Source organism: Gigantopelta aegis, chromosome 5 (genome assembly GCF_016097555.1).
Source record: "Gigantopelta aegis isolate Gae_Host chromosome 5, Gae_host_genome, whole genome shotgun sequence".
Lineage (NCBI taxonomy): Eukaryota > Metazoa > Mollusca > Gastropoda > Neomphalida > Peltospiridae > Gigantopelta > Gigantopelta aegis.
The window spans coordinates 20,070,816-20,088,217 of NC_054703.1; the positions used below are offsets into that span (position 1 = coordinate 20,070,816).

Here is a 17,402-nt window from a genome sequence, read left to right on the forward strand (position 1 = left end):
AACCCCACCCTGTAGTAACCATATCAACCCCACTCAGTAGTAACCATATCAGCCCCACCAGGTAGTAACCATATCAACCCCACCCAGTAGTAACCATATCAACCCCACCCAGTAGTAACCATATCAACCCCACCCAGTAGTAACCATACCAACCCCACCCAGTAGTAACCATATCAACCCCACCCAGTAGTAACCATATCAACCCCACCCAGTAGTAACCATATCAACCCCACCCAGTAGTAACCAAATCAACCCCACCCAGTAGTAACCATATCAACCCCACCCAGTAGTAACCATATCAACCCCACCCTGTAGTAACCATATCAACCCCACCCAGTAGTAACCATATCAACCCCACCCAGTAGTAACCATACCAACCCCACCCAGTAGTAACCATATCAACCCCACCCTGTAGTAACCATATCAACCCCACCCAGTAGTAACCACATCCACCCCACCCAGTAGTAACCACATCCACCCCACCCAGTAGTAACCACATCAACCCCACCCTGTAGTAACCACATCAACCCCACCCTGTAGTAACCACATCAAACCCACCCTGTAGTAACCACATCAACCCCACCCAGTAGTAACCACATCCACCCCACCCAGTAGTAACCATATCCACCCCACTCAGTACTAACCATATCCGCCCCACTCAGTAGTAACTACATCCACCCAGCTCAATAGAAACCATATCAACCCCACCAGGTAGTAACCATATCCACCCACCCAGTAGTAACCATATCAACCCCACCCAGTAGTAACGATATCAACCCCACCCAGTAGTAACGATATCAACCCCACCCAGTAGTAACCATATCAACCCCACTCAGTAGTAACCATATCAACCCCACCCAGTAGTAACCAAATCAACCCCACCCAGTAGTAACCATATCAACCCCACCCAGTAGTAACCATACCAACCCCACCCAGTAGTAACCATATCAACCCCACCCAGTAGTAACCATATCAACCCCACCCAGTAGTAACCAAATCAACCCCACCCAGTAGTAACCATACCAACCCCACCCAGTAGTAACCAAATCAACCCCACCCTGTAGTAACCATATCCACCCTACCCAGTAGTAACCATATCCACCCCACCCAGTAGTAACCACACCAACCCCACCCAGTAGTAACCACATCAACCCCACCCTGTAGTAGCCACATCAGCCCCACCCTGTAGTAACCACATCAACCCCACCCAGTAGTAACCATATCAACCCCACCCTGTAGTAACCATATCCACCCCACCCAGTAGTAACCATATCCACCCCACCCAGTAGTAACCATATCAACCCCACCCTGTAGTAACCATATCAACCCCACCCAGTAGTAACCATATCAACCCCACCCTGTAGTAACCATATCCACCCCACCCAGTAGTAACCATATCCACCCCACCCAGTAGTAACCATATCAACCCCACCCTGTAGTAACCATATCAACCCCACCCAGTAGTAACCATATCAACCCCACCCAGTAGTAACCATATCAACCCCACCCAGTAGTAACCTTATCAACCCCACCAGGTAATAACCATATCAACCCCACCCAGTAGTAACCATATCAACCCCACCATGTAGTAACCATATCAACCCCACCCAGTTGTAACCATATCAACCCCACCCAGTTGTAACCATATCAACCCAACCCAGTAGTAACCATCTCTGGGATTTACAGAAGCATGAATCATGACAAATTTTCAGCTTGTCAATTTGAAATTTTCTGGATCAGTCCTGGTTAAAATTAGAAATCAGGACAGATTAATTTCATGTACTTTTATAAAATGCACTTTACAGGTGGAAATTTATCGAGGAAACCTCTTTTGGGCCTCTTCTGTTTGTGTTTGTTTATCTGCCAGTGAATACAACTGTTATTGTATAACACACATCTTGCTGTGGTACATGAGATCAGCTTTAAAAACACATAAAACCACCGACTAAAAAAAATCTCCACTCCTGCTTTAAACAGGCCTTGCACAAACACACACCTGCAATTTAGTGGCAGCGTGCTAATTTTAAAGTTAATTAACACATAGTGCACATTTTTGACGTGACATTTCCCCAGTTCGTTAGATGCCTCTGCGATTTGTAACTGCCAGAAAGAATTAGGTCACAACTACCCTAAGAGGGCCTCTGAACAAAATACCTGCAGTTATGTCCATCTCAAAGGAAATACCGAAATAAGTCCCCACACAGACAGAAGTAGCTGGAGTTCCGTCTCGGATCTGCTTGACCGGTCAAGAATGCGAGACGAGCCGGGCTTTATACTTTTTACCTATTCCTGATTACCGAGGTGTTGTAAGGGCTATTATTACGGTTGAAATCGTCAACATTTCACAGAGAATACCTGTGAAAGTGTATTGGTGTTAGACGTTTCAGTGCAACACGTTATTAGAATATATCTGACACAGATATATTGTTGTTAAAATCGTCAACATTTCACAGAGAATACCTGTGAAAGTGTATCGGTGTTAGACGTTTCAGTGCAACACGTTATTAGAATATATCTGACACAGATATATTGTTAAAATCATCAACAAAATTTCACCTGGGAGAGTGTATTAGAGTTAAGACTTCTCAGTGCTGTACAATAATATCTGGCACAGATATATTGTTGTTAAAACTGTCAACAAGACTTCAGAGTACCTGGGAGAGAGTATTTGTTTTAGAGCTGTCAGTGCAACAAGTTATCAGAATATATCTGACACAGATATATTGTTGTTAAAATCGTCAACAAGATTTCTAAACAGAATACCTGTGGGAGTGTATTGGTGTTAGACTTGTTAGTGCAACAAGTCATTACCGTACAATAATATCTGACAGAGATATAGTGTTGTTAAAATCGTCAACAAGATTTCTAAACAGAATACCTATGGGAGTGTATTGGTGTTAGACTTGTTAGTGCAAATTGTTATTACAATATTATCTGGCAACAAGATTTCAAACAGAGTATCTGAATAATCAGGTATTACACTGGATACTGTCAGAGTGTGTTTTGATACTGTTGGAGTTTGTTTTGATACTGTGGATAGAGTTTGAATCGTAGGAAGAACAATACCTGTCAGGTACACACAGGTATATTATTGTTAAAATTGTCAACAAGTTTTCAAAACAGAATATTGATGTGCACAGGTATTACACTGCATGGATGTTGAGAAAGTGATTTGGTGTTAAAATTGTCAGTGCTACATTGTCCGCGCTACAAGCTTTTAGACAGAATATTGCCTGGCAGGTGTCCACATGTATTGTTTTGGATGTTCTAAGGTACTTTTACTGTTAAAATAACATGTTTTCAGTCACAATACTAGTATGCAGGGGTGTGTATTGAAGTTCTGTAGAAGAGTAACAGTATGCAATATACATGTATTTTGCAGGACATTGATGGATGTGCATGTGTATTAATATAAGATTCGTCAGCAAGTCATTGAATGGAATACCATATTATCTATAAAATATACAGATATTTCGCAGGACATTGGAATTCTTAGAAAGAATACATTTAAGATATACAGGTGTTTTGTCGACATTGTGTTCTAGAATACCTGTAAGATATATAGGTATAGACTTTTGACAAGACTTATTAATATTAAAATCATCAACGAGTTATTGAAAAGAATATCAATAACGTATATGCATGTTTTGCTAGCTATTGAGGTTAATGTTAATCTCTTCAAGGAGTTCTTGATAAGAATACTAATAAATTATACACATGTTTTGCTAGCTATTGAGGTTAATGTTAACCTCTTCAACAAGTTCTAGATAAGAATACTAATAAATTATACATGTTTTGCTAGCTATTGAGGTTAATGTTAACCTCTTCAATGAGTTCTAGATAAGACTACCTGTAAGACATACCGGCATTTTGATTGATGTCTAAAGGTGTATTAACACAAATCATCAATATAATGCGTTATTAAAGAAAATACCTGCCAGGTACGTGTATGGACAGGTGACATTATTGGATGTACGGTGACTTATGGTTAAAGTTGTCAACGTTGACGAATTCTTCAACAGAATACCTGTCAGGTGTGCTCAGGTAACTTACCTGTCACCCTGATGTGTCACCTGTCATTCTGAAGAGGGTTGCCGTCTGTTGTAGCTGCCGGTTTTCTTGTAAATTTTACAATACCTGTGACGCAAACGACATCTTAACATGGCTGGTCCATTGTGAAATTGTTCTGGTGGATGTAACAATTAGACGGAGTTTCCTACAGATATGATCATTTTTTGGTGAATCACTTGCTGTTTTTTTTTTCTTTTCGTGTGGATTATAATTTGTTGATTTTTTTTTAACCCCCAAATATTTAGAATCTGGATTATTTTTGTGTAAAGGAGAGCTAGAATTTTTGTTATTTATAAAACAACTATTCAGTGTTTTGGAGGTGTGGGTTTTTTTTTATGATCAATGCAAATAGAACAGTTTAATTTTTCATACCAGTACTGTGTATGTACAGTTTTATTAAGATTTTTTGTTTGATTTTTAACCAGAAAAGAATTGACTTATTTTCAACTGTGCAGATGGATCATACAAAAATGTCTGGATTCTGTTTTCTTTGGATAAAACATGGATTATTACAGTAATTTTTAACGTGTGGGGTTTTTTTTTACCAAAAAGATATGAAGTATATTTATTACTACACACAATTCTGAATGGAAATTTCCCCAAAAATATTTCGGTAATATTTTAAGCTGTACAATTAGATTTGGAATTTCACATTTCTGGATTATTAAGGTTTTTTTTGGTGGATATGACAAATTGTCAGTGTTTGTGACTGTTAAGACTCTATGCATAGATTTAAAATTCTGTATAACAAGTTTTGGAGTATCAAGTTTTTCTGTGGCAATATCAAATTGTCAGTGTTTGTGACTGTTCAGACTCTGCATAGATTTAAAATTCTGTATAACAAGTTTTGGAGTACTTAGTTTTTCTGTGGCAATATCAAATTGTGGGCGACATCTTGTGTTTGTTCACGATGAGTTATAACGACCGCCGCTGGAGTCGCAGTTTAAACGATCTTCACAGCTTTAAAAACACAAACATCTGGAATAGCTGGTCAGATCTTCAACAGGTAAGTGACACAGCCTACATAGTCAAGTGAAGTTTGTTTTGTTTAACGACACTACTAGAGTGTTGATTAATTAGTCATCAGCTATTGGATGTGAAACATATGGTAACTCTGACATAGAGTCTTAGAGAGGAAACCCACTACATTTTTCCATTAGCAGCAAGGGATCTTTTATATGCACCATCCCACAGACAGAATAGCACATACCATGGCTTTTAATATACCAGTTGTGGTGCACTGGCTGGAATGAGAAATAGCCCAATGGGACCACCAATATAGATTGATCCCAAACCGACCGTGCATCAAGTCAGGATTTTGCCATTGTGCTACATACAAAATAGTTCACTGGTTTGTCAAATAAATATACTGAACTACAATTTTGATTTGGTTTTTATTTAATTTATTTTAAAATAATTGAATTTTCAGTACATTCATTACAATATACCGTCATCCCATTGGTCCAGCTGTACCAACGCAAGATTGTTTATTTTTCAATAAATGCTAAAAAAAATTAAAATGTCAGGCAACGTCATACCGGTATCTGATGATATCGGAGGCCGGACTTGGGATAGGCATGTTCGAAACCCCAGAGGTATATGGACATGTTAAACCAGTTAATAATAATAATGATGATGATGTAAGCTGCATAACGCCAGAATTGGTAAAAAAAATACTATTTCAGCTGATCCTACAACTTAAGCAAAGATGCCAACCATTACGAATTTGGCAGAATCATTACAAATTACATAGATTATGCTATTATGATTGTCTTGTTTGAAATTCCGATTTTTAGAAAGAAAATCATAATTTTGCATAGTTGGTGGCAATATAGAATAAATCAGTCTAGCAGTCGATCTTCCGAACAGCTCCGATGTTTGCCGATTGGGTACGGCCTTGAACTTGACTTTACCAAAATGTCGAAAAACGTGCTCCTGAGCCATCACTGATAACATTCCTATTTTGGGGGGTGGGATTCCTATTTTTGAAGGCCTGGATTCCTATGACACTCCAACTAGAGTTGGCATCTCTGCTTAATTAACCTTATTAATTTTTTCAGTTTCTGATATGATGACCTTGCCCCCATCGGTGGGCCCACTGGGTTATTTCTCATTCCAGCCAGTGCACCACAACTGGTATATCAAAGGCTGTGGTATGTACTACCCTGTCTGTGGGATGGTGCATATAAAAGATCCCTTGCTGTTAATTGAAGAGAGTAGCCCATGAAGTGGCGACAGCGAGTTTCCTCTCTCATTATCTGTGTGGTCCTTACCCATATGTTTGATGCCATATAACCGTAAATAAAATGTGTTGAGTGCGTCGTTAAATAAAACATTTCTTTCTTTTTTTTCTTTGTATGACCGTGCTAAAGTTTTATGTCGCTAATGCGTCACTTATTTGTATTTCGGTGTAATTTTACGATCGGTAACATTTTATGATTTACAGTATATAATATTGATGATACCCAAACACACAGGGATAATAATCTCTTTATCATATAATCTCAAGCTTAATACCAGTGTGTTTTTGTAAACTGTATAACTATAAGCAACTTTAATTCCAGTCAGATGATGTAAGATTACGTGACACAGTGTTTTTTTGGAATGAAAATGACGTTAAACTTAAATGACATCATTTTGGATATCCTTACTTAAACATAAACTAGTACATGACGCTTGTTGTAAAGTTGCTTTTGAAGTGTTTTTATTTGATGCCTATGAATAAATTTACGTCAGTTATGGAGTTTTATCATAGTATGTTTGCTTAAATGTCAATAAACTTAGTGCTGTGACCTGATCAATTTACATCTAATTTGCATCTAATTTGCAAAGTCATCAAATTCTGAGAGAATGCGATCTAAAAAATATCACATCCTTTAATTACATTGGATAACAAAAGGAAATTGTTTATTTAATGACGACACCGGATAACACTACCTATTATATGATAAATGTAGATATCCTACTTTGATAACATTGGATAACGCTACCTATTATATGATAAATGTAGATACCCTACTTTGATAACATTGGATAACGCTACCTATTATATGATAAATGTAGATACCCTACTTTGATAACATTAGATAACACTACCTATTATATGATAAATGTAGATACCCTACTTTGATAACATTAGATAACGCTGCCTATTATACGATAAATGTAGATACCCTACTTTGATAACATTAGATAACGCTGCCTATTATACGATAAATGTAGATACCCTACTTTGATAACATTAGATAACGCTGCCTATTGTACGATAAATGTAGATACCCTACTTTGATAACATTAGATAACGCTACCTATTATACGATAAATGTAGATACCCTACTTTGATAACATTAGATAACACTACCTATTATACGATAAATGTAGATACCCTACTTTGATAACATTAGATAACGCTACCTATTATACGATAAATGTAGATACCCTACTTTGATAACACTGGATAACGCTACCTATTATACGATAAATGTAGATACCCTACTTTGATAACACCGGATAACACTGCCTATTATGCGATAAATGTAGATACCCTCCCACATAATCTACAGTGAAACAGCCCTAATCTTTGGCAGCAGGGAGGAGCAAATATTGATGGCTGGACATACAACTGTATACATATGAACAGTGTATAGTACACAGTGTTTTATCATAATGTTTACACAATGACTCAGTTTGTTTAGGTTTTTTCTACTCTTGATATAACCTAGATCTTTTTGTGTTAGTTTATTAGGATAACCAGCCTCGGTGGTGTCATGGTTAAGCCATCGGACATAAGGCTGGTGGGTATAGGGTTCGTAGCACGGTATCAGCTCCTACCCAGAACGAGTTTTAATGACTCAATGGGTAGGTGCGATCCATAATCAGTCCTAGACAATGGTGGTGGTGGTGGTGGTGGTGGTGGTGGTGGTGGTGGTGTGTGTGTGTGTGTGTGTGTGTGTGTTGTGTGTGTGTCAAAATGACCAAATGTTTGACATTAAATAACCAATGATTAATAAATCAGTGTGCTCTAGTCGTGTTGTTAAACAAAACAAACAAACTTTTTTTAAAACTAAAGCAGCTATGTTCCATGTTCGTATCCAATTATTTAAAAGTTAATATTGGGTGACGATGATGATGATGATGATTGATAATGATGAGATTAACTGACAGTGAGCAGTAGTGACACAAAATTGTTTTCTTTGACTCAGCTTGTTTAAGATTTTGCATCGTCAGAGAAAGTCGTCATTGTGGTTATATCCATGACTCACTTTGTTGAGGTTTTTTCAACTCACAGGTATCTTTAACACAGGGTCTGCATAATACATATATACACACACGCACGCACAGATACACAAACACACAAAAAAGCCCATACAACCCCCACCCCCCAAAAAGGAATATACCCTAGTACACTGTACAGTTAATCACTCATGAAATAAAAATACAATATTGGTTTAAACAATTTCTCATTGGCTCATAGTAATAATTTGTCTCCCACTTTTAACCTTCTCCTTGAGCCCTTCCCGTGCTCCTCCATTGACTCCTACTTTCAGTTCCAACCTTTTAACACCCCAACATTGCCACAGTATGATTTATTAAACTTGTTAGACCACTGCTGACCCCAAATAGTTGATGGTTTTTTGTGTGTTTTTATGGCAATGTGTTGTTAAACATTGATTTAGCATTTTGTGAACGCTTTGCTAACTGAGTTTGATACAGTTTAGCATATTGGTTTGTCTTAGTCTTAGAAACTGGTTTAACGTGTCCATATACCACTAGGGTTTCGAACACGCCTATCCCGGGTCGGGCCTCCCATAGTATCGGGGGTCTGACTCGGGACAGGGATACCTGACTGTCGCTTAGCTTAGTAACTGGTTTAACGTGTCCATATACCACTAGGGTTTCGAACACGCCTATCCCGGGTCCGGCCTCCCATAGGATCGGGGGTCTGACTCGGGACAGGGATACCTGACTGTCGCTTAGCTTAGTAACTGGTTTAACGTGTCCATATACCACTAGGGTTTCGAACACGCCTATCCCGGGTCCGGCCTCCCATAGGATCGGGGGTCTGACTCGGGACAGGGATACCTGACTGTCGCTTAGCTTAGTAACTGGTTTAACGTGTCCATATACCACTAGGGTTTCGAACACGCCTATCCCGGGTCCGGCCTCCCATAGGATCGGGGGTCTGACTCGGGACAGGGATACCTGACTGTCGCTTAGCTTAGTAACTTGTTTAACATGTCCATATACCACTAGGGTTTCGAACACGCCTATCCCGGGTCCGGCCTCCGATAGGATCGGGGGTCTGACTCGGGACAGGGATACCTGACTGTCGCTTAGCTTAGTAACTTGTTTAACATGTCCATATACCACTAGGGTTTCGAACACGCCTATCCCGGGTCCGGCCTCCCATAGGATCGGGGGTCTGACTCGGACAGGGATACCTGACTGTCGCTTAGCTTAGTAACTGGTTTAAACGTGTCCATAACCACTAGGGTTTCGAACACGCCTATCCCGGGTCCGGCCTCCCATAGGATCGGGGGTCTGACTCGGGACAGGGATACCTGACTGTCGCTTAGCTTAGTAACTGGTTTAACGTGTCCATATACCACTAGGGTTTCGAACACGCCTATCCCGGGTCCGGCCTCCCATAGGATCGGGGGTCTGACTCGGGACAGGGATACCTGACTGTCGCTTAGCTTAGTAACTAGTTTAACATGTCCATATACCACTAGGGTTTCGAACACGCCTATCCCGGGTCCGGCCTCCCATAGGATCGGGGGTCTGACTCGGGACAGGGATACCTGACTGTCGCTTAGCTTAGTAACTAGTTTAACATGTCCATATACCACTAGGGTTTCGAACACGCCTATCCCGGGTCCGGCCTCCCATAGGATCGGAGGTCTGACTCGGAACACGGATACCTGACTGTCGCTTAGCTTAGTAACTGGTTTAACGTGTCCATATACCACTAGGGTTTCGAACACGCCTATCCCGGGTCCGGCCTCCCATAGGATCGGGGGTCTGACTCGGGACAGGGATACCTGACTGTCGCTTAGCTTAGTAACTGGTTTAACGTGTCCATATACCACTAGGGTTTCGAACACGCCTATCCCGGGTCCGGCCTCCCATAGGATCGGGGGTCTGACTCGGGACACGGATACCTGACTGTCGCTTAGCTTAGTAACTAGTTTAACATGTCCATATACCACTAGGGTTTCGAACACGCCTATCCCGGGTCCGGCCTCCGATAGGATCGGGGGTCTGACTCGGGACAGGGATACCTGACTGTCGCTTAGCTTAGTAACTGGTTTAACGTGTCCATATACCACTAGGGTTTCGAACACGCCTATCCCGGGTCCGGCCTCCCATAGGATCGGGGGTCTGACTCGGGACACGGATAACCTAACAAATACGGTCAGTTATGAAATTTTGAATATTAACACCAAAAGTCTAAAAGAGGGGAAAATTGGGGTTAATAAATTTAGATTGCGCCTGTAAAGAAAAATATTAACATTCCTAATTTATATAAATTATTAATATAATATAATTTCGGCACAAGTTTAGATGGGCTGGTCTAAAATTAATATATTGGTTTGTAAACAGTATAAGTATGACAACTGCATTCTGTGAAGTCTTGTTTATTTAGTCAATTACCTCAACAAAAATACAGGTTCTGTGCTTAATATCTGTACTACTTGAGTTAATTGCTTTCAAACCCTGTTTTCAAAGTAATTAGTGCGGCGGTGTTAATTTGGTTACATGGTAATTACAGACTCGGTGTTATCTTGGTGTTAGTGTAATTAGTGACTTCGTGTTAAATTGGTTTAAAGTGATTTGTGAGATGGTGTTGATCTGTTTAAAATATAAAAGGAAGGAGAGGGGGGAAAAAACATGGCCTCAGTGTTGTCGTGGTTAAGCCATCGGACCTAAATCTAACAGGTACTGAGTTCGCATCCCGGTACTGGCTTCCACCCAGAACAAGTTTAATACTCAGTGGGTAGGTGTAAGACCACTACACTGACTTCTCTCTCACTAACCACTAAAAACTAACCCACTGTCCTGGACTAACAGCCCAGATAGCTGAAGTGTGTGCCCAGGACAGTGTGCTTGAACCTTAATTGGATATAAACAAATTATAACATGATGGAAAGCAAGAAAGACAGGAGAGAGAAAGGAGAGAGAGAAGGAAAGAAAGAGTGTGTGGAGGGAGGGGGGGGGGGGAGCAGGCAGAGAGACAGGTAAAAAAATGTACCTACAGTTCTCTTTGTTGGAAATAGGGGACGGGACGTAGCCCAGTGGTAAAGCACTCGCATGATGCACGGTGGGTCTGGGATCAATCCCTGTCTGTGGGCCCATTGGGCTATCTCTCGTCCCAGCCAGTGCACCACGACTGGTATATCAAAGGCTGTGGTATGTGCTGTCCTGTTTGTGGGATGGTGCATATAAAAGATCCCTTGCTACTAATGGAAAAAATGTAGGGGTTTCCTCTCTAAGACTATATGTCAAAATTACCAAATGTTTGACATACAATAGCCGATGATTAATTAATTAATGTCCTCTATGGTGATGTCGTTAAACAAAGCACTTTCTTTTTGTTGGACAGTTACCTCCCTTACACAAATTTTGACGAACATATTCCATTTTTGTTTTATGTCTGATACGTTACATGTGTAAATCAATGTTTAGATGGAATACTGTCCGTTGAGGTATCACATATGATCTAGAATGAAGTAACAGTTAATTACGTACATGTGTAAATCAATGTTTAGATGCAGCTCAAAGATGGAATACTGTCCGTTGAGGTATCACATGTGATCTAGAATGAAGTAACAGTTAATTACGTACATGTGTAAATCAATGTTTAGATGCAGCTCAAAGATGGAATACTGTCTGTTGAGGTATCACATATGATCTAGAATGAAGTAACAGTTAATTACGTACATGTGTAAATCAATGTTTAGATGCAGCTCAAAGATGGAATACTGTCCGTTGAGGTATCACATGTGATCTAGAATGAAGTAACAGTTAATTACGTACATGTGTAAATCAATGTTTAGATGCAGCTCAAAGATGGAATACTGTCCGTTGAGGTATCACATGTGATCTAGAATGAAGTAACAGTTAATTACGTACATGTGTAAATCAATGTTTAGATGCAGCTCAAAGATGGAATACTGTCCGTTGAGGTATCACATGTGATCTAGAATGAAGTAACAGTTAATTACGTACATGTGTAAATCAATGTTTAGATGCAGCTCAAAGATGGAATACTGTCTGTTGAGGTATCACATATGATCTAGAATGAAGTAACAGTTAATTACGTACATGTGTAAATCAATGTTTAGATGCAGCTCAAAGATGGAATACTGTCCGTTGAGGTATCACATGTGATCTAGAATGAAGTAACAGTTAATTACGTACATGTGTAAATCAATGTTTAGATGCAGCTCAAAGATGGAATACTGTCCGTTGAGGTATCACATGTGATCTAGAATGAAGTAACAGTTAATTACGTACATGTGTAAATCAATGTTTAGATGCAGCTCAAAGATGGAATACTGTCCGTTGAGGTATCACATGTGATCTAGAATGAAGTAACAGTTAATTACGTACATGTGTAAATCAATGTTTAGATGCAGCTCAAAGATGGAATACTGTCCGTTGAGGTATCACATATGATCTAGAATGAAGTAACAGTTAATTACGTACATGTGTAAATCAATGTTTAGATGCAGCTCAAAGATGGAATACTGTCCGTTGAGGTATCACATGTGATCTAGAATGAAGTAACAGTTAATTACGTACATGTGTAAATCAATGTTTAGATGCAGCTCAAAGATGGAATACTGTCCGTTGAGGTATCACATGTGATCTAGAATGAAGTAACAGTTAATTACGTACATGTGTAAATCAATGTTTAGATGCAGCTCAAAGATGGAATACTGTCCGCTGAGGTATCACATATGATCTAGAATGAAGTAACAGTTAATTACGTACCTGTAGAATTGGATTCATTTAATTTTAAATGAAATTAATAAATGATGGATTAATTGAATTGCAGTGAATTGATTAACTACAGTGAAACCTCCCTAAACCAGACACGCTCAGGACCAAGTAAAAAGTCTGGTTTTAAGGGGTATCCGGTTTAGAGAGGATCTCTTTTGTATTGATATTTAAAAGTGGACGGTGAGAAACGTCTGGTTTTCAGAGAATTCCCGTTTACAGAGGGTATGGTTTTGAGAGGTTTCACTGTAGATTAAAGCAAAAAATGGATGGATGGTTGATTGGTTGGATGGATGGATGGATGAATGGAAGGAAATGTTTTATATAATGACACACTCAACATATTTTATTTACGGTTATATGGCGTCAGACATAAGGTTAAGGACCACACAGGTATTGAGAAAGGAAACCCGCTGTCGCCACTTCATGGGCTATTCTTTTTCGATTAGCAGCAATGGATCTTTTATTTGCACCATCCCACATACAGGATAATACATACCATGGCCTTTGTTACACCAGTTGTGGAGCACTAGCTGGAACGAGAAATAGCCCAATGGGTCCACCAACGAGGATCAATCCTAGACCGACTGCGCATCAAGCTAATACTTTACCACTGGGCTACGTCCTGCCCTGGATGGATGGATGGATGTAATAACTGACTAGATACACACATAATGGTTGAATATGTGGATGGAATAATTGACTAGATACACACATAATGGTTGAATATGTGGATGGAATAATTGACTAGATACACACATAATGGTTGAATATGTGGATGGAATAATTGACTAGATACACACATAATGATTGAATATGTGGATGGAATAATGGATATATGGACGGATTAATGAATATATGGATGGAATAATGAATATATGGATGGAATAATGGATATTTGCATGGAATAATGGATATATGGATGGAATAATGGATATATGGATGGAATAATGAATATTTGGATGGAATAATGGATATGTGGATGGAATAACGGATATATGGATGGAATAATGGATATATTAATGGAATAATGAATATTTGGATGGAATAATGAATATGTGGATGGAATAATGGTTATGTGGATGGAATAATGAATATTTGGATGGAATAATGGATATGTGGATGGAATAATGGATATGTGGATGGAATAATGAATATTTGGATGGAATAATGAATATGTGGATGGAATAATGGATATGTGGATGGAATAATGGATATGTGGATGGAATAATGAATATTTGGATGGAATAATGAATATGTGGATGGAATAATGAATATTTGGATGGATATGTGGATGGAATAATGAATATTTGGATGGAATAATGGATATGTGGATGGAATAATGAATATGTGGATGGAATAATGGATATATGGATGGAATAATGGATATGTGGATGGAATAATGGATATATGGATGGAATAATGAATATGTAGATGGGATAATGGTTATGTAGATGGAATAATGCATACATGGATGGAATAATGGATACATGGATGGAATAATGGATATATGGATGGAATAATGGATATATGGATAGAATAATGGATATATGGATGGAATAATGCATACATGGATGGAATAATGCATACATGGATGGAATAATGGATATATGGATGGAATAATGGATATATGGATGGAATAATGGATATATGGATAGAATAATGGTTATGTAGATGGAATAATGCATACATGGATGGAATAATGGATACATGGATGGAATAATGGATATATGGATGGAATAATGGATATATGGATAGAATAATGGTTATGTAGATGGAATAATGCATACATGGATGGAATAATGCATACATGGATGGAATAATGGATACATGGATGGAATAATGGATATATGGATAGAATAATGGTTATGTAGATGGAATAATGCATACATGGATGGAATAATGGATACATGGATGGAATAATGGATATATGGATAGAATAATGGTTATGTAGATGGAATAATGCATACATGGATGGAATAATGGATATATGGATAGAATAATGGTTATGTAGATGGAATAATGCATACATGGATGGAATAATGCATACATGGATGGAATAATGGATATATGGATAGAATAATGAATATGTGGATAGAATAATGAATATGTGGATGGAATAATGATATGTGGATGGATGGATAAACAAGTAACAAGATGGATGAATGAAAGGAAGGGATGGACGGACGCTTCTGTACTACTAACCAATGAGAATTGTTTTTTCTTGTTGAAGATGACCAATCACGTTAAAGTTAACAGTGTGTATTTGATGTTGACATCACGATTCATTACAAGATGTAGAGGGGACATTCCTTTGCATCATCTGACATACTTGAACTCAGCCTGACAAGAGTGACTGTGTCTAACGAGTCTTCACTTAACAGTATCACTACACGTCATTCTGTACTTCACTTCAGGTGCATGTGCAGGGTTTTGTCTTTGTTTAGAGGTATGGGCGGGGTTTAGCTCAGTCGGTTGAATGCTCGCTTGAGGTGGTTGCGTCGCAGGATCGAACCACCTCGGTGGATCCATTCTGATGATTGGTTTTTGTCTCATTCCAGTGCACCACAACTGGTCAAAAGCTGTGGTATGTGCTTTCCTGTTTATGTGAAAGTGGGTATAAAAGATCCCTTGCTGCTAATGGAAAAATGTAGCAGGTTTCCTCTGATGACTACGTATCAGAATTACCAAATATTTGACATCCAATAACCGATGATTAATTAATCAGTGTGCTCTAGTGGTGTTGTTAAAACAAACTTTAACTGTTTTTCAGTTTAGGTGTATGTGCAGGTGAAGGGTTTTTGTGTTTGTTTGGAGGTATGAGTGTTGAATTCCCCAGGTGCGTGTGCAGAGGGTGGCATTTTGGGATCAAAACCCAAACCTGTTCAAGCATATTTTCTTCTTTTTTCAATCCATTTTCCAGGGGATCATGTCTTTACCCCTAGTATAAACTTCACTCATCTCAGTGTAGATCTTCTTCTATTAAAATTCCTGCACACGTGCCTCAAAGTTCAAAGTTCTCGCATTGTAGGCTGAAGATTCTGTTACCAATATCATTACACATTCTATACTGCAGTTCAGGTGCATGTGCAGAGGGAGGGTTTTGTGGGAGGGGGGTTGGGGGGAAGCAGTGTTGAAAACCCGAGGTTAAAGGTGGATTCTAGTGTGGGGTGGTTATATGTATATTGCATGACAACACGTTGGAATGCTGCCTGACAATAGTGCTTGTATTCTAGAACTCTTACATTACCAATATCATTACACATTTTGAACTTCAGTTTAGGTGCATGTAGAGGGAGGGGTTTTTTTTTTGGGGGGGGGGTATTGAAATGTTCAAAGTGGATTCTAGTGTGGGGTGGTTATATGTATATTGCATGACAACATCATGGGACACTGCCTGATAAAGTGTGCTTGTATTCTAGTGACACGCACACGCGCACGCACACACACACACACACACAGAGACACACACATACATATACACGCACACGCACACATACATATACACACATACACACACACAAAATATGCATAAAGAATTGATTTATATAAATGTTGACCAATGATTTTGTACAAAACAATTTTCAAGCCAGTGAAAAAATATTGAAGAAAAAAAGCAAACAGCCAAGTCCCCAAAAGAAACAAAAACAAAGAACAAAGCAACATGTTTAATGGAGGCTGGGATAAATTGATCTTATGAAGCGGACACCTGTGTTTTTCTAGCCTATATTGCTATTCTCTCAAATCACCTGATATAGTATATACTAACATGTAGATAGATAGATAGTTTTTGACGGTATATGTGTATGTATTTATGTAAGTCATTCTCCACCATTGTTCCACACTATTGCACATTATATTGTATTTCGTTGTTATAATGCTGGTAAGTTGCAAAATTTAAGGCAATGAAGAACTTGTAACTTGTATTAATAGGGCCATACCTAGCTACAGTAATGGAGGGAGGGGTGGGGTAGGGGGTCAGTAGAAAGACAGTTAGGACAGAAATATATGGTCTAAAACTCCAGCCAGGCAAAATGGGCTCATTTAAACTAAAAAGGCTTTTTGGGATTGGGTATGTGTAAAAGGTGGGGTGGTGGTGGTGGTGGTATTTTTTTTGGGGGAAAGCAATTGTCCTTTATTCTTCACTAGTTATGGCCTTTACAGCAAGTATTATAATTAACCAGTGTTATACACCTACATACACATGTTAAACAATGTGCTGGGGTGTTGTTAACATTCCTTCCATCTGTTTCGATGTCTGCACCTACATACACCTGTTAAACAATGTGCTGGGGTATTGTTAACATTCCTTTCATCTGTTTAGATGT

The 17,402-nt window shown here is 39.0% G+C and overlaps 1 protein-coding gene across 8 annotated transcripts in view; it reads left to right on the forward strand.

Annotated features, from left to right (window-relative positions):
* The window catches only part of LOC121373371 (tight junction protein ZO-1-like), a 136,652-nt gene that overhangs the window by 30,927 nt on the left and 88,323 nt on the right, over positions 1-17,402 (forward strand). The window contains exon 1 of one of the 8 annotated variants that reach the window (XM_041499988.1): positions 3,821-5,077. The exons of the other annotated variants lie outside the window; for them this stretch is intronic. Within the exon in view, the coding sequence (XP_041355922.1) occupies positions 4,982-5,077 (96 nt within the window). The 5' untranslated portion in view covers positions 3,821-4,981. Of the gene's footprint in view, positions 1-3,820; positions 5,078-17,402 lie in introns of those variants that run through there. 8 annotated transcript variants of the gene reach the window in all.